Source organism: Magallana gigas, chromosome 4 (genome assembly GCF_963853765.1).
Source record: "Magallana gigas chromosome 4, xbMagGiga1.1, whole genome shotgun sequence".
NCBI classification, from domain to species: domain Eukaryota; kingdom Metazoa; phylum Mollusca; class Bivalvia; order Ostreida; family Ostreidae; genus Magallana; species Magallana gigas.
The window spans coordinates 22336472-22355776 of NC_088856.1; the positions used below are offsets into that span (position 1 = coordinate 22336472).

General features: G+C 32.0%; 1 protein-coding gene and 1 long non-coding RNA gene across 2 annotated transcripts; one reads left to right on the plus strand and one right to left on the minus strand.

The window, feature by feature from the left end:
• Positions 1 to 1524: 1524 nt before the first annotated feature.
• LOC136274557 (uncharacterized) lies at positions 1525 to 2155 on the minus strand. Its single transcript, XR_010712975.1, has 3 exons — positions 1983 to 2155; positions 1772 to 1861; positions 1525 to 1578 (listed from the first exon to the last, which is right to left on the minus strand). It is a non-coding gene; the product is annotated as an uncharacterized lncRNA (long non-coding RNA).
• Positions 2156 to 9871: 7716 nt separating this feature from the next.
• Positions 9872 to 16052, plus strand: LOC117682600 (short transient receptor potential channel 3). Its single transcript, XM_066083273.1, has 13 exons — positions 9872 to 9913; positions 10030 to 10758; positions 10953 to 11123; positions 11425 to 11592; positions 12787 to 12970; positions 13058 to 13360; positions 13565 to 13805; positions 13912 to 14143; positions 14550 to 14732; positions 14955 to 15002; positions 15102 to 15171; positions 15260 to 15435; positions 15782 to 16052. Exons 1-13 carry the CDS (start codon positions 9872 to 9874, stop codon positions 15803 to 15805), a joined length of 2571 nt encoding a protein of 856 aa, XP_065939345.1. The 3' UTR covers positions 15806 to 16052.
• The last annotated feature ends 3253 nt before the right edge of the window (positions 16053 to 19305 follow it).

Below are 19305 nucleotides of genomic sequence, written 5' to 3' on the forward strand. Positions count from 1 at the left end.
TTAGAAACGTTTTATTTACTGCTATGGATAATTGACGCTTTTGTTCACACAGCAAGCTGCGGTGTGTTGCTTAATTCAGAAAAAAAACATTATAAGCCATAAACACTTTTTCCACACAAATTTTCAATATCAATTACATAATTTTGTTTTTATATCAGAATTCATTTCAATACGTTTAATTCACACAGCGAGCTGCAATGTGCTGCTTAATGCAGGAAAAAGGGTATAAGACATAAACACTTTTTCACACAAATTTTCATATCAATTACACAATATCTTTTTATATTAGCATTCGTTTTTCCACTTTATATTTTGAGTCGGTCACTATTTTCTTTTCTTTTGTCTATTTATAAATTGTTTCGAAATGTAAATTAAGTGTTAATTTGATTTACACATGTATCTTATTGATATTTTACACATAGAATTGATCGTTCCTCATAAATAAAAACCCCGCATATTCAGTGTATAATCAATGTAAAATACAAGATATGCAGAATTTCAAAGTTATTGTTTCATTCAGAAACAAATTATTCATATATGTACTTGTGGTTTCTACAAATAACACTTGAAAGAAAACGTTCATGTATCAATTTATTCATCTTTGTCGTGCAATTTTTATTTCCGAAGAAATTAAATCATTCTATGACAAGAAGTCAGTATAAGCGCTTTTACATCAAATCGAATTTATCTTGCTTCCAGAAAAGTAAGTATAGTAACCACCGTGAATAAATGTGGCGGGAAGGTACCAAGTTCTAATCCATACTTTATTGCCCCTTTTCAGCTCGTAAATGAGGTGACCTGACGTATTGATGTAGGTACTTTGTTGATTGTTAATGCAAGTATGCACGTGATCAACATTGTCCACGACAGCAGCAATGTACACTGTACCTCGTTTATTTGTCAAAAATGACCACGTGAACGAGTACACTCCGTCTTCTGGTGCTGTGAACATACCTGTTGCTGGGTCATAGCCATTGCCTTTGTTTAACTGGACATTTTCGAATTTTATAGTTGTATTTTGAGAAAGGTTGTTGAGGTTAGATTTCAGATTTGCGTGGAAAGCAATAACATTGTAAGCAGTACAATCTGAAAAAATTAAAATCAAAATGCTTATTGTGATGTATTAATTCTTATTTAAAAACTATATAGTTTACGTCAATCTAAGCAACCAGAGACGGTCATCTACCTTGCTTTGGCTCCCATCCTATTTTCTTGCATGCACTTCTGTACCCACTGATGTCGTCCATGAACTGGGCGGGAGATGTTGTTTGTACACAGCAAATGGAGGTATACAGCCATAAGAAGAACGACAGTCGAACATAGGCAAGCATAATTCTAAAATTCAGTTTATTTTTTTAAATTCAGTGACATTTAAAGCAGTTTACCGTAAAGCAATTTAAACGCTCCCTTTGACGAATTAGAATATATTCATTTATTCTATTCCTTTTTATATATCGATATTTGATTTTACTCAAAATTGTTATGAAAAGTATTTTTAAATTTCGCATAAATGAAAAAAATACTTGTAGGAATAAGTGATGTATTTCACATTTTTCCAGTGTGTTTTCTTCGTTTTTACTAAAGTGAAATTCTCCATCGTTTATTTCTCAATTAAATTACCCGCTATAATGACAGCCAAAATAACGTTGAAAATCTACGATATAAATGTATAGTTAATATTACTTACCAAATAAGCTATTTATTTTACCTGAATGTTGACCACTACTTCTACAAAATCACAGGTACCTGATTATCAAACAGAAACATTTACCTCATTCAATCGATTTTCTGTATTTCTCGATTTTTTTTTGTGTGTACAACTATTGACCTCTTGGGCCATTGACCCTTTAGAACACTTCAGCTTAAATTTTAAAATTTATTGCAAAAAAATCATGATAGATAAATTAGACAAAAATAAAACTTAGCTACGAAAAAAACTTATTTTATTTGCTTGCCATTGATGTAAACTTATAACTACTCACCTCAAAAGCAAGATTATGATTGACTAAGATCTTCGAAGACAACGTTCGATATTCGTAGAAAAAATCAACAATTTTGTCCTCTTTTGATTTCGTCGTTGTTATTTTAAATTTATCTTGCAGAATTAAACAAATCAAGATAGAACCCTAGTGTTTATAAAGCTTTTATCACGCGGCTATCCGTCTTCTGGTGCTGTGAACATACCTGTTGCGGGGCCTGCCTCCACTTAAACTCCATAATAAATCCAATTACTGTAAAGTATCATTTTCATAAAACAATCTTGTTGACTTGCGGTTTTTCGTTTTCGGGTTTTCCTATTTTTTTATAGGTATGGCGTTCTATATACATGTAATCTTGGCTGTTGTAATGAAATAAAATTCACTAAGTATGACTACTTAACTTTAGAATCAACATGTGGATGAAAAAAATGTAACACATATTACTAAATGATTAGGATAATTAAGAGAAAAATTTTGTTTAACTTTGAGGCATGTGTTAAAAAAAGAATGGACGTTTACTTCAGACTCAATTAACTGGGCCCGGTTTTTTGAAAGGTGGTTAAATTTAACACCGTGTTAAGGATAATGACGTGTTAAATCCTAATCAAGTGATTAGCTAACGCAGTGGTTAAATTCTGTTGATCAAACGTAATTTAACGCATTGGTTAGCTAACACTGTGTTAACTGAGTTAACCACTTAGTAATCACTTGGTTACCCATAATTCATTTAAGTGAACTCTAAAAGATTAAGTAAAGATGTTTTGCTGAAGAAGAACCATATGATTCTATGTTAAATCGAGTGAAGTGGAAATGTGGGGTCAACTGTTGTTCAACCTCTTGTAATAAGAAACCTTATTCCGTACTGCATGTATCTACATGATATTATCATTATAAAAGCACCACATCTCTTAGAAATACCCTTGCATGTATACCCTATGTATTGATTTTTATGAAAAGGAGGGGTTTGAAATCTTTCACCTTATATTATGAAACTTGTGGCAATTACGTTGAGTTTATTTTCACACATATTTAAAAACAAGTATCACCAAAACTAAAAATTGACCTATTTTGATAAATTGGATGAATTGTAGCATTTTTAGTGACAAATATACATGCTTTCCTGCATGTAATTTCTTGTTTTTATTAAAAGTAAGCTTAGCAATCATATTTAATGAAAATCTTATTTATTCTGGTTTCTAATTCTACTACCTTTTCAACCATTATAAAAAAAAAGACCTACCAGTGTGATACCTGCCTTTAATTAAAATAAAATTCAAACATACCCGGATAGCTGGAGACGGATAAGAAATCCCAAAAAAATGTTCAAACTTTACGTTTTTTCTACTTATTTGATGCAGAAATACAATACAAATATAAAAGTATTGTTGCTTCTTGATCATTTCTAAAGTAGTTATTATATAGCAGATGTTATTTTAATTGATGTAAAATGTACATTTACATATCCTACATGTAATGTAAATTGAGACAATTGAAAGGGGTGGGTGATTTTTCAACTATGTAAATATATTATAAAATTTCACCTTTGGACAGGAAGGAGCTAAAGGAATTGATTTTTTTTTTACACTTTCTATTCAATAATAACTGCATTTGTCTCCATGTAAACTTATTTTGAAAGAAAAATATGCTTTAAATAAAAGGGTAATTATATCAGAGGCTTCCTAGTATCAATGCATATTTTTATACGAGGACATTATAGACAAAAACATACAAAATAAATGTATTAAATTGTTTATCTAACATGGGTAATTAAAGACTACAATTTGTCATTAAAAAACGCAACTTACAATATAACATTTACACCTAAAAACTGTGATAAACAAAAATTGAGTCATCTATGTGTAACATTCTGTGTATACTTCATTGTTGAGACATACAATGCTTTCCCACCAGCAACCGAATTTATACCCTCTTGACGATTGAAAAGCTATGTCAAGAAAAGTGTTTGCTGTTAATTTCCTTCTTAAAAATAGTTTTCTAGAATTTAAATAAGTATGTCATATGATTTAGTTTAATTTCACGTTGATTAATATGCACTGACATCAATATTTCAAGATACAAACTCCAAGTATAAGGAGTTGAACTTAATTTTAGAAAACGTCCTTGCTGTTTAATTTGTTCGAAGAAAAAGAAGTGAAACTTCGTGCAATTGAGAAAGGTACTTGAATCTATTCATGTACGCCGTAGTTAGACATAGTTCATCTTTATAACTATATGTAGTTATAACAACTAAATGTATGATTTTTTTCTCTCTCAAAAGCAGTTTAGGGACAATGAGGTACACAACACAGAAAATTAAAGATATAAACATGTATGAGAGAGAAATATTAACAAATAGATATTAAATGAAGAATATATATGGACATTGGCAAGGCAGAAAAGCTAACCTTTTCATACGTGTTTTCATAAATGTTCATAATTTAATCGATTTAAAAGAGAATACACTAAAATGTTGCATGATACATTGTCTTGGAAGCACATGATACTTTAAATATGTTAAATTGTTTATTAGTCTAAGACAACATGTAAGCTTGTTCGTTTCCATGATGCTATGTTGTCAGTAATTCATAGCTGTAAAAACATTACAACATTGGTGTTTATCAAAAATGACGCAAAACTTTCAACAAAATCAGAAGCGGCTAGAAGACCCATGATAACAGTTGAGTAGAAAAACAAAGAAGAAAACATAGTATGTCTTCAAACCACATCTTTCCAAAAAAATAGAAAAACAACAATAAAGTCGGAAAAAAGCTAGTACATACTTAAACACTACAAACAGAATTACAATGAAAAAAGTGGTGCATGAAAAGAGTACAAACTTGTTTGTACCTCCTTTTTCCTATTTACTTATTTACCATTGGGGGGTTTTCTATTTACCATTGTTTTGTTTTTTGGGGGGTTTGTTCTCATACATGTACCTCTTTATTATTTGTACCCATTATTCATAGTTTTCATCTACTATACAATCATGACAAGTAGTATTATGCCATCTTACTTCCATTTTAATAGATACACACTTAGTCTAATCAAATGTGTACCTTCTTCAAGGCTAATATAGGCATTGCGTTCTGCCTAATGCATTTTATGTAATATACCTACATAATAAAATGTTCAAATAACAGAGAAAAAAACAACAAAAATATAATCTATGATTTTTATTGCTATTTTATTTTTGTTTGATTTTATTCACGCATTGACCTTTATGAAACTCGTGCTTGCATATTGATGACTAACAAAATTCACAAACTTGGTGAGATTAAGTGTGTCTTAAGAATGTGTTCTTAGTAAAACAAATAAATAAGTGACCCACTTTACCTACTTGAGATTGACATTTCCTAAGTGTTTTGTTGTGCATCGTACTTAATATTGTACTGTAAATGGAGAAACAGAAAAGTGAGGAAAGCTCATCATCCTAACCTACATATCATATCTCTGCACATCATTTTAAACCAAGTTACCTCTTCATCAAACACGATTTTTCTAATATGCTATATTTCTTACTATCCAATACAATTTTACAAGTATCGCCCAATCTCGCTCTGCATGTATGGCATTAAATATATTTTACGCTTAGAATACAAAAATCTTCAATTCTATAAATGTCTCTTTACATGTAGAAGCATGGAAATTTGAAGAATTTATGCACATTTTTAGAGTCTATGTTTCTTGCATCGTGTTCTTAAATGCATTAACTTCCCATCCGTTCATTTTAATTACACAAAGGCAGAAAATACTTGCTTAAAATAATTATAAACCTGTAGTAGTAATAAATGTATTTGAGGCGATGTTTAAAAAAAAAAAAGGTCGTAAATAACAAACTATTAGGAAATTTTTAATAAGAGTTGGTGCTTAAAATACTCGTGAAATTAGCTAAGGGTATTCTTAACTTACTTACTTAATAAGACTTTGAAATAAATAATGAAGATTAAATGGAATAAAACAACAGATTTGCAATTTTCCACTACAAGCAATTAAAGAACGACTCTGAAAGCATTGGACTTTTTGAACAGCATGCGAGCATAACTATACTTTACAGAGCATATTACATTTAACACACCGCTCAGATTGATTTATGCAAAGGATGTTGGTGGGTATAGCACGGATCGAATACACACAAAAACAGGGGGTGTAAAGATAAAGTGCTTATTTAAAGAAGACTGTTAACTCAATAATTATGTGTGACATCAACTGGCAAAATGGTTGATTGAATATTCGTTAATTTAAAAAGAAAAGAGTTTGAAATAGAAAAATTCAATGAATCAGAATGTACAGAACAACAGATTATAAATAGATATGCCATTCATATTTGATATTAATATTTATATCTGACATCTACTCTATTGAAAGCTTCGTTGCTGCCATTCGATGCGGTCGACATTTTTTAAAAAAAATAAACTTTATTGCTAAATGTCCTAAACACAAGGCTATGATAAAGACTGGTGTGAAAGGACATATCTGTGCGGCGACTTCTGTAAAAATGTTGCTTACGCGTATATATGAAGACATAAAGGAAAGCATGCGACTTATAATTTTGTAGGTAAAGTGTCGTTGCTACGAAAGCCGAGAAGGATCATTCGAGATTCGAGATTCGAAATACGAGATTCGAAATACGAGATTCGAGATTCGAAATTCGAGATTCAATATCTAAATTAACCAATCAAATCATGGATCTGAAACCTGTATCCTAGCAACATCAAACTGTTCTAAATAAAGATCATTCGTACATGCTCTTTCCTACAAATAAATGTCTTAATAGCTCTTATATAGTGGTTATAAAATGGTTAAATTAACATTGATGAATTAACCCCACACAGTATAAACAATTAAATTAGAAATAACACTGTTGGCTTTGCGAATCTCAGTGGTTTTGTTTGCCCTGTATGTATTTCCCTCCGAACAATTTTAACCCGAAGTGTATTCGCCCCAACTGTGTAAAAATCGGCTCGCGAAGAAAGATCTGTTTAATCTAAATGTTTTAGCTATGAAACGAAACTAAAGAAAATAATCGACATGTCAAAATATAGGTTATGATAAAGTTTTAAACCATTTTACAACCTCAAAGACAGAAATCCAGATAAGAATAGTGTATTGTAGGGTATGGCAATGCCATTGTCGATATGAGAGAGAGAGAGAGAGAGAGAGAGAGAGAGAGAGAGAGAGAGAGAGAGAGAGAGAGAGAGAGAGAGACAGACAGACAGACAGACACAGAGAGAGTTTTGTAGTGTCAAATTCAGTTTGATTTAGAATTTGAAATTGATTTGATTTGTTACAAGCATATATAGACAATAATTAAGCCTCTAAAACGAGAAAAGAGAGGAGGGGGCTTGGGGTATTTGTGATGTCTTACATTAGCTAGCGAAAATGATAAAAAAAAACCGAAATTTTCTTTAAAGTGTGTGCGGATGTTGTATGCCAATAATCTGTTTTCAGTATATACATTTCAAGAAGGGGGGGGGGGGGGGGCGGCTATATAGTCCTAATTAATTTGTCAGTTATTCTGGCCTGATTATATGTAAATTAGAGCTGCGCTGGTGCATATATTTACCCAAATGGAACAAAATATAACCAAATGAATCTAAAAGTTTTGACAAAATTAGTTTGAAACGTACGACTCTTTTTTTCAATTCTAATCGGGTATGTCCTTTAGAAAAATCTTGAACCACACACATTTTAGCAATTAAAACGACAATTGTTTCATTTTTTTATGGGGAGGGAGGTGGTGCCGGTAAAGGACATGTATTGCTTGTGGCAGTTGTGCTATACTCTTATTTGTTATAATAGGTAATACTACATATTGATATAAAATTAAAGTTTCCAATTACACTGTACATAGCTTCTATCACGCATTTTGACCCGTGCGATAGTTTAAAACAATTTTCAAAGCATTTAATGTAATTCAACCGATCATTTTTGAAATTTAATTTTCTGGATCCCCGCCTGATACGTCCGCCTTCTTGTATATTAGAATTACATGTACGTTGACCATATGTACACATTAACTTAATCGGCTATGATATGGGGCGATAACATTTTTTATCAATGTTTTTGCAGGATATGTAACAAATAACAGCCTATTTGTGGGTTTTTGCACTGATTATTTGAGATAATTTGCCGCCATCTTTATGCATTCCACACACCACTCACAGTTTCTTTATTTGGTGTTCTGTGTGTATGGCGACAAATTATGGTAAATTTGCACCACTCACCCCTTGTAGCTTCATCCTGATTACATTTTATTTGGCTAAGTGTAATGTAGTAATATATTAAATACACACATCTTTGTTTGCAGTGCTTATTTACATCTTTAGAGATTTACTTACAAAAAAAGTAAACATTTGTATGACTTATATGTAATTATTGTCAATTTTGGTGCGGGGGGGGGGGGGGTAGGAAACTACAGAGAAACTTAACTTGGCTGTAAAACATATGCTTTTATTCTTTCTTGTTGATATATCAATGAATGAATTATAACAAAATATATGTACAACAATTAATTTTGAAATATTCATGCACAATCAAATAAAGGGTGTTACTGTTCTCTGCACAAGAAATCGGCAATGTGAACAAATTGGCACCCTATCATCCCTACCTTTAATTGTAGAGAGTAGGTATCCTTCTATATTGAAAACAATTCCAAAAGTAAGACTCATAATAAGTTGTTTACTGAGGAAAAGGAAAAAAAATTGTATTTATTAATAATTCCGTATGATGTAATAATATCTCAATGATTTGTTTATAATCATAGTACTAGTGTATCACTGTATGCATACATAAAAACGATAAGTAATGCTTATATTTATTAGTGAAACAGGACAGATTATTTATATTTAGATTATTTAGATACATAGACTAATCTTCATGCGGGGATCTAGAAAGGAGGGGGTCAGGGGATCTGGACCTCCTCCTCGGGAAAATTGGAGCTTATGTAATTTACATAGTAAAATTTTTTAAAATTGGCCTAGGACCCCCTACAGAAAAAATTAGCTACGCTTATGAAGTTCTCTACCATAACCACATTTTTACACAAAGGGGTGAATAAACCCGGGTTTTAAACTATTACTGGTGGTGAAATACCTTAGGGTTCAAACGCATCAGGTGGAAATGCACCAGAGCAAACAAAATCACTTAGATCCGCGAAGCACACTGCATTATTACTAGTCTATTTAGATATTCTGTGTAAAAGTAAATACAAATAATTATTTAGTTAGGTAGGGAGAAGTGAACATAGCATTTATTTGTATATAAAAGCATGTACGTATGATTTTTATTTAGAACAGTTTGATGTCGCTAGGATACATATTTTCATATCCTTGATTTGATTGGTTAATTTAGATATTGAATCTCGAATTTCGAATCTCGAATTCCGTATTTCGAATCTCGCATTTCGAATCTCGAATCTCGAATGATCCTTCTCGGCTTTCGTACGTTGCAGATAATGTTATTTCACTTTTAAACGCTGCTTTTTACCCTTAAAAAGACTTTGGGGTTACTTCAAAAGTTTTGGATTTTGGAGTGAGACAAATCTTATTATTTGATATAAAACGTGGTTATCTTTATCATAGAATCGAAACTGGCGAAAAAATTTCAAATTTGTCTTTATTAACAAATATCGGACAATTTAGGGATTTACTTAGCGGAAAGCAAGCATGTGTATCAAGTGTATACTATTAATGTTATAAGTGCTCGTTTGCATCGAATCATTAAATGTCAATATGTTACGTTTTTTATATTAAATAAACGTTGTTACTGAAAATTGCACCTAATTGTGTAGAAATCAATTTTACGCTGCTGTGTCAACATTAGGACAATAAAGTATCCAATTATCACTGTCAACCAGACATCACATATTGAATAAAGTCGTTATTTCAGAGCAAATGATACACCATTTTTACGCTAGTGTGACTAACCAGCAAAAAGTGCATTTGTATATTAGCCGCTCGCTACGATGCAAGATGTTCATTTGAACTCGTTGGTTACATCTCTAAAGAATAATGACCAAGAAACAGAAATCTGTCCATATTTTGTCTGAAAGAGACCAGGCTTGCAGGACGTCGAAAGAAAGTATTTAGAATCATGTGAGCTGGGAGACGAGAATTTTGTCAAAAATGTGTTGAATTCAGGAAGAGTCTCTGCAGATATTGAAGACACACAGGGAAGAACTGGACTTGATATATCAATAGAAAATGGACACGTTTCCTTGGTAGATTACCTGTTGTCCAAAGTCAGTCCAAAAGTCATCCACCAGGGACTTCTATGTGCTATAGAATACGATCGGGAAGAGATATGCGAGATTCTTTTGAATCACCCGATTTACCAAACTACACATAAAGATAAAGACGGGGTGAAAAGCAACGAATATTCTACCATACAAGGCATCACATCTCCAAATGGGGTTACAACACCCGATGATGATGATTTATCAATGAGGTCGGATATTTCCAAATTCTCCGAATTGCCTGTTTTCAATATGCTTAAAGAGGCGTTGATTAAAGCAGCCATACGGAATGATTTTCAGATTGTTCAAATGATCATGATGAAAGGAGCATTGGTAGATATTCCTCACGACTATTTCTGTTCTTGTACATCATGTATTGAAGAGCAGAACAGGGATTACATGGTCTTTTGCAACAGAAGACTTGATACCTTTCGAGCTCTGGCAAGTCCAGCATACATATCTCTAACAGATGAAGATCCTGTCATGTCTTCCTTCTTCCTCAGCAAAAAGTTCAAACAACTTCAAGTCATGGAAACTGAGTACAAGGCAAGTGAATACATGCAGTACAATTTAGATTTACATTGAAATATCTTACTCAATTGATATCTTGATTGTGTTTACCTCTGTTACATGTACTTTGAGAGAATATGTATAAATCTGTAGCGAATTGTTCATTTTTCATATGAATACGTTTGATGAATATATATGAAAGTACAATTACCCTTTATCATTTTGAACAGAGCACGTATGAAGAGCTTGACTTGCAGGTACAAAACTTCACTCTTGACTTGTTGAATCAGTGTCGTACTTCGGAGGAGGTGAGATCGCTTTTAAACTCGACAGAAATGGCCGATGCAAACACCAATTCTTTTCCTCTACTGCAGGTTGCATTGCAAATGGAGCAAAAGAAGGTATTACATTTTTTTTTACAAAGATGTGTCAGTGTAAATATGTTTTAATTATTCTAAAAGTTAAAGGTGTATTTATTAAACAAATCGTTTTGCTTCTAAAGCGACATTTATAGGATTCATGCTTATGCATTCTGAGCTTAAACTATATTTAATGTCATCAAATACCTTAAAGTGTCAACAAAATCTTACATGATAATTACTGGTACTTTTTTCATTTTTTTTAAACAAGCATACCATATTAAATCTCTTAATATTAACTTTCGAAGAAGTGTAACTTTTTTATGATAATATGCGTTTTCAGTTTGTCTCTCACCCAAAATGCCAGGCTCAGGTATCAGCTCTTTGGTTTAGTGGACTAACAGGCATGAGTCACCTGAATCGTTTTGAATTCCTGCTGCTCTCTATTCCTCTTGGAATGATATTTTTACCCATTTTATCCCTGGTTTTTATATTTGTACCTTGGAGCAAAGTAAGTAATGCTTTCAAAATGTAATATATATTTAATAAATAAATGAATTATTACACTCTGTTCTCTGATAATTGTGTTCAGCCTTAAATAAGGAAGCTCGGTGATAATCAAACTAACCATCAGATCTTTTTGATATGATATATTTAGCTTTGTAGTAATTTTTATGAGGGGGGGATATTTAAAGTTAAAAAATTGACTCCTCTACTATAACTTATATACAACTCTCTTCTAAAGAAGATTGATAGAGTCTTAAAATAGCCATGACCATCCCCCCCCCTTTAGGAATGTACATAGCATCAAGTTTCATACTATAATTGTTGATGGTATAAAACTAAATCTTACCATAAATATTTCATCAGGGCAGATACAATAGGTTTACTGCTTTATTTTTTTATCAGAGATATTAATTTTTTGGTATCCATACGACTGTTGATTAAAAGGAGTCATTGTCACAGCTGCATAGTTACGAAAATCATTATCTTTGCACATGTGTTCATGAAAACTCTCAGTTTAAAAGTCACAGATGTGCAACTTTTTACATTGATTAACTTAAGTAGACATCAATGAATACCGCATATAGCTGTAGATAGCTTAGATTATGGAGTTGATTTATATTTGCAAATTTCACAGTTTTGTCATTTAAATATTTTTAAAGAATATTTTTTTGCCATTAAAATTTAGTCTAAAACTGAAAATACAGTGATTTTTTAACGTAAAACATGTTGCTATGTAGAGACACATAACATAGACAAAAAACGCATAAAAACCCAACAAATACTCAGTAGTATTATACAACTGCACCAATTATGTACTCCTTAAAATTCAGTTACATATACAACATGTATATTGATGGGTTTTTAAGTCTTTGTTTGTTTATATCAACGTTTCTTTTCGTCCTTAATTCGGAAATTATATATGACTTATTCTAATTTAACAAGATCACGAAATTATTTTTTTTTTTAAGTAACTTTTTAATCAGGATCAGAGAAATACGTTGTTTTAAACATTAGTACACAAAAACATTAAGATTACTAAGTTTCATGGAAGGGTATTGGATCAATATGTTTAATTATACATGAAGCCTTCTCTGATACGGTTCTAAAAAGAATTCTTAATTTAAACCCTTCATGTAAAAATTAAACAAAACCAATAATTTTGAATTTAACGTAATTAAACAAAATAACATTTTTCTAGGTCACGCTTTTGCTGAACCCACCTTCCACCCGTTTCCTGAGCTATACATGTTCCTACATAACTTTCCTGTGTCTGGTTGTGTTGGGGAAAATCCAGTTTAGTAACATGTGGGTGTCACTTGGTTGCGAACATTCCGACCCATTTACATACGTTTTTATTACGCTGATTTTTATGTGGATCACAGGTAAGTCTGTACATTAAAGTATTGTTTAAAATCTACTCACAATTAAATTTTGTTGGCACCAAACAAATTATTTGAATCGATTTTCAGGGTGGATTTGGGAAGAAATGAAACAGTTGTTTGAGCAAGGAGCAGGCAATTACTTCCGCTCTGTGTGGAATATCATCGACTCTCTCATGCTTACGTTTTTGTTGACCTCTTTCACTTTGGACGTCGTTGTCCCCATTAGGTTGCAAAGTTCGCTAGCTCAACACCAAATTAATTTCAATGTATCTGGTGAAGAAATCAACATCAATCAACTTCTCTTCTGCTATGATGTTGACAACAAGAATAATTATTTTTCGACGGAGAGACAATGCCCTACGGCTACGATTGGTGGCAAACATTCAAATTAAAACTGTTCATAATGAATAATTTCTAAAAGTGATATCGAAAATAGTTTTCCTGAAAAATAAATATCTTAATTACCATCCATATTGAAGTTTCTCGTTTAACTGGTACTCTTTCCTATTTCTTAGGAGTATACATGTATGAATAAGCAATATTTGTTATGATAATCTGTTTTATCTGTTTTAGTTGACTGGGCTACAAGTTGAGTCCCAGACCCTGAACTTATCTCTGATATAATGTTTTCTGCTGGGATAATTCTAAGCATTGCCAGAATATCTTTCATTATGCCTGCCAACGAAACATTTGGAACAATGCTCGTTTCATTTAGAAGGACTTTTGGTGACTTGGTGAAACTGTTAGCCATGTTTGTTCTAATCTTGCTTAGTTTTTCGTGTGGACTCGCCGCTCTCTATGCTGCACATGCGTGCCAGACAGCACACTTTCAAGGGTAATTAAATGAAATCATCTCTTTCTTTTGTCAACTAACTTGTATTGTGAATTGCACATTGACTTTATCATAAATCTAATACATGATAAAATGGAATATTTTACAGGTTTAGTGCTGTGACCTTTGTTTTGATTTGGTCACTGCTGGGTTTTGGCGAAGGAAATACCCCTAATTTAAATCGCAGTGCCCCTCTAAGTTCCATTAAAAACAACTCATCACGCATCACATTAACGGAATGGTTTGGATACGCAATTTATGGTCTATATGTGTTTGCTGCTATTGTTGTTTTGATGAACTTGTTGATAGCTGTAATGAGCAATACTTTCCAAGAGGTCCAGGTATATTTAAAAACAAACCTTTAAAATACAAAAAAAACGAATTATTTCCTTTTTTGGGGGACATGCAATCTTTCAGATAGTCTCACATAAATAAAAAATGAAGGCAGATACATGTATATTTTTTTTTATCAATAACAACAAGAGCTTGAATTAAAGTTTAAGATAGTTATTGGTCATTTTAGACAATACTGATCTCATACAGAAGAATTATGCATAAAAATATATGTATATACTGTAATAAAATGCAAATTATTTTTTTCATATATTAAATGAAAGTTTATAGCTAAAATTATCATATCTTAAAACTTAAGGTTTGTCATGTGGGTTCGTTATTTTGGTGAACATCCAGACTCCTCAAATATAAGTGATCACAATATAGATGTAAAATCGGTTAACTTTTTGTTAGGATGAGAGAGACACGGAGTGGAAGTTTTCACGTACAGAATTATGGATGACTTTTATTGAACCTGGCTGTCCGGTAGCCCCGCCCTTCAACATCATTCCTTTCATTCAAAATATTTGTGAAGCTTGGAAAAAACGGTGTTGCCTATGTAGCAAAAGCAGATGTCGTACTGTTAAAAAACAACAGGTACGTACAAGCATACCGAATGTGGTGATGTTTGTCGATGTGCTAAATATTACAAAAAATACAATATTAAAATCCAATGGTATTACAATTATTTGAATTGATGTACAAATGAACCTGTAAAAAGTAACAAATATAAAGAAGTGTATTTTCTGTGTGAAAATATACGTAAAATTTCACCACAAAACAACCACCTCATACTGAAAAGTTGCAAATACATTTTAGTACGATTTAGAAATGAGATGCTCACCAGATGCCAGCACTCCTCAGCAGGTTTGTTTTTACAGTTCATTGTTGTCATTTCATATTTTTTATTTACATTTTAGTCATATTAATGTATGGTTAAAACATGAAATGTTTTACATTCCACAGAGTGTTATATGCGCCTTAATACAAAGGTATATAGTTCATGCATCCCGCGCAAAACTGGAAGATGATGAAGGTAATACAATAGCTTAGTAATACTCAACTTTAGGCTGACTGTGTTTGTGTATTCTTTCGTACGTGTTTGATTTTGTGTCTGGTTTTAGATGTCACGGAAGACAGACTACGAAGACTGATAGAAAGAACAGCGTCACGACTAGAAAAGCGATTGGATGAAATTACAGGTCACGTGCAACATGTAGATGATCACGTGTCTCATGTTGACAAAGGTGAACGGGATATCCAACACCTTCAAAAGGAGGAAATGCAAAGAACTAACACTGTACGTCGATCTTCTTAAAGTAACATTTTGAATTATCAAAAGCATTCACATCACAGTAAATGTTGATATGTTGAAATGCAAATATCAATTGCATATATACTTGTTATACCTTTTAAAGTATATAGCTATTGGGAGAAGTACATCTTGGTTTATTGTATTAATGCGTAATCAGGTTAAAGTTTAGTAATTTATCGTTCTATCAATTTCTATTTAAGAAAATATTGATCGTTTTGCTTCAAATGATCTGTCCTATCAATTAACTATTGTTATATGTATTTTTTTTTTTATTTAGAAAAAAAAACTCTTTTAAGATTTTATAATTTTGGTTGCTGTTGATTTTTTTAAGCTCATAAAAGCACAGGAAGAATAGATAGAACTATTGAAGTCAAAATGGAAGGAGGGGGAAAGGTTCAGAGAACAGCGATTACAGGAGGTTATGTCAATGCGCGCGCAAAGAGAGCGACTTCTCCAACAACATATGTTTGAAGAAGCACATCGACTAGAAGAGGTGATCACGGACACTCTAGAAGAGGCGGACTATATTCCAAGAACAACTTTAACATAAAGGCTGAGAACAGCCACATATGTAGCGATTTTTTCTACAAGCTTTTTTTAAACTTTGTACAGTGAGCGTATACATGTACAACACTTCATGATATAAAACAAACCTTTGTTTTCTTTTGAATTATGTAACTTCATATACTTTATGTAAAAAGCAATGAATTCCCAATTTCTACAAAAAATATTCTGATAACACAAATATAACACTTATTTTAATTTTTCTTTCTGAAATAAAAAAAAACATGAAAAAGACTATTTCATTATGTGCATTTTCTTTCATAAATGCAAATAATATACTCAATTATTCCTTTTTAAATGTACAACACAATTATTTATAATAATTTATAATAAACATCATAGATATGACAATTTAAAATACTGTCAGGATACACTTTGTCGTGTTATGGAGCGATATTTTAAAGTAATCAAATAAAAAAAAAGAAACCAGCTTTTCAACTTGAGTATTAGAATGACGATGGAACAAAATTGTTTACAAAGATGGATTAATCAATTTTCTGAACCTGCATTACTGAAGAAAAACCCAACAGCTGGGTAAAATTACACCGTTTCTAAAAATATATTTAATAACGGAACATTTTTTGTTATGCAAGTACATGGGTATTTAATATTTTAAGACCCAATATAATTCTAAACAATGTTTTAAAAAAATGTTAATGTATGGCTAAAGGCATACATTTTGAAGCTGCACCGTTCTTAATGTTTTAGCTTCGAACGACGGTTTATTTCGATTATTTTATATAGAATGTGTAAATCCTTCAGTAACAAAATATTACATATTATTTCGATTTACACTTTGTCCATAATATGTTCCAATGCTATTATTATTTCAGATCAAGTAAACACATCATTTTATGTTTACATAAAACTTATTTTGCTTCCCGAAAAGTACGTGCGCAATCCGCCTTATATAAGGGTAACTTGAGTGTAAAAAGTCCTAATCCATACTTTTGTGCCCTTTTTTAGTTCGTAAAGGAGATGACCCGAAGTACTAATATACATGTACTGACTTTGTAGATTGTTAATGCAAGTATGCACGTGATCAACATTGTCCACAACAGCAGCAATGTACACTGTACCCCCTTTCTTCGACAGAAATGACCATGTAAATGAATATACTCCATCTCCTGGCGCAGTAAACATTCCTGTGGCTGGGTCATAACCTTCACCTTTGTTCAACTAAACATTTCAATCTTAACTGTTGTATTCATTGGTGTATTGGTGAGATGGGATTTTAGATTTGCATGAAAAGCAACGACATCGTATGCGGTGCAATCTGAAAGTATAATAACATGTCTTCGTTTAAATAAAAAGTATACATGATTAATTTTATTTAGATAAACATATACTTTTAGAATTATTACAAATAAATTGCTCCAACTACCTTTTTTTGGTTCCCAACCTATCGATTTGCATGCACTTCTATAACCCTTGATGTCGTCTATAAACTGTCGTTTCTACAGTTTCTATGAGCAGGTGTAGAAGCAAAGTGAACGTTAAGATGGTCCTGTGTTAAATTAAAAAATGTATATATATAATTTTATTCACTGAAAAATAAATGTTTTAAAAGTGTGCAAAAGTTTATTGTGACTCACAATTATTTTGCCTCATTAAATAATTCTGTGAAGCCAAAAGAAAGATTTGATCACAAACCATGTTCAAGGTCTAATTGGTTCAGATCGTTCAAAAACGAAGTACTATTTGTATTTTATGAACATATTGCCATTTATAAAATAGATCGGGGTAGGCAATAATTTTATGCAATGATAATTGTGAGTACAACTATTGACCTTTTGGGCCATTGACCCTTTAGAACACTTCAGCTTAAATTATAAAATTTACTGCAATAAAAATCATGAGGTATAAATTAGAAAAAAATAAAACTTAGCTATGAAAAAAACTTATTTCATTTGCTTGCCATTGCCGTAAACTTGTAGCTACTCACCTCAAAAGCAAGATTATGATTGACTAATATCTTCGAAGACAACGTTCGATATTCGTAGAAAAAATCAACAATTTTGTCCTCTTTTGATTTCGTCGCTGTTATTAAGGTCTTCCGTTTTCAACGGAAGACCTTGTACTGATTCTGTTGGTAATTCTTTTTATTCTTTTTTTTCTTCTAGACGTTTTTTAAAACTCAAATATCTAGCTTGTTTGTTGTCCTATAAAATTCAAATTTTCAGAGCCTATTGGTACTTACTATTTCTCAATATCTAAGGAAAATCGTTGGAATCGACACTTCCGGTACCGAGTTATTCCCCTTTTTCCCAAAAATATAGGCATTCTTGTGCACGCAAAGGCTCTGAAACCGCTCACAGCATGTGTTACAAAGTCACAAATCTTAAAAATAGAGAGTTTGAACGTTGTCCTCCGAGTTTTGTTTTTACAATGTTCCTCCTTTAAAGTTTCAAAAAATTTATTTGAATTTGTGTTTCAAAAAATGCTGATTTTTGGTTGTGTTTTTGTTATGTAGCTCTTTAGTTTAAAATTTTCTCTAAACACATATAGAACAAAATATGTGCAAAATATCAAGGGCTTTCACTTGACACCATTGAAAAAGGGCTGGCCCTTTAAATTAGAGGTCTAGAGCCCTTAAAAGTTTTCGCTTTATAACTCAAAAATGGTTAATATTTCGCTATAGCTGTCGATAGAAAAGTTGTTCATTATTGTGTTATCAATGTCGTTACAAAAATTATTTTGTACCGGTAATACGTAATATGAGTGTAAAAAGCTTGTCTTGTTAACATGTACCTGTATTCATTTGGCAAGTAACCGACTCGTCTTCGTGCGCATAACGTACATAAATTAACAGCTAAAAGTGTACCAGCATATACGGGATGCTTTGATTCATTTTAAAAAGTGTCTAAAAAGTATACGTGTACATGTTTTTCTTACAGCCTTTTTTTGGAGTCACCTCTGTTTAGGTCCTATAGTGGACAACCGTTAAGAAAAACAAAAACGAGAAAATATAAACGTTCTTTTTCTTATCTAGTGAGATACATAAACTAGATTAAAAAAATAAATAAATTCCATGAAATAGATTTGAGTCTTTTTACTGCAAGCATTTCAAATCGACCTAAATTCTGAGTTGTGTGCGTCATTACATAACCCATCTCGCCTGCGGCCGAGAAAATTGATCGCCAAGGTCGCGGCTGGACTACCTAGCGGTCAGCGGTTATCTAATACACAAGAATCGCGTGTGTCATATGTGATTTTATTTAGCCGCAAACACAAGAATCGTACACAATGACATTAAAGCTTACTCTTCTTAATTTGAATTAAACGATAGAG

Bases quoted from the DNA above. Each gene is read 5' to 3' on its own strand.
- LOC117682600 (XM_066083273.1), top strand. From the start codon at position 9,872: ATGATACACCATTTTTACGCTAGTGTGACTAACCAGCAAAAA. The intron at 13,806-13,911 runs GTAATTAAATGA...AATATTTTACAG, and splicing joins CAGACAGCACACTTTCAAGG to GTTTAGTGCTGTGACCTTTG. The intron at 14,144-14,549 runs GTATATTTAAAA...ACTTTTTGTTAG, and splicing joins ATACTTTCCAAGAGGTCCAG to GATGAGAGAGACACGGAGTG.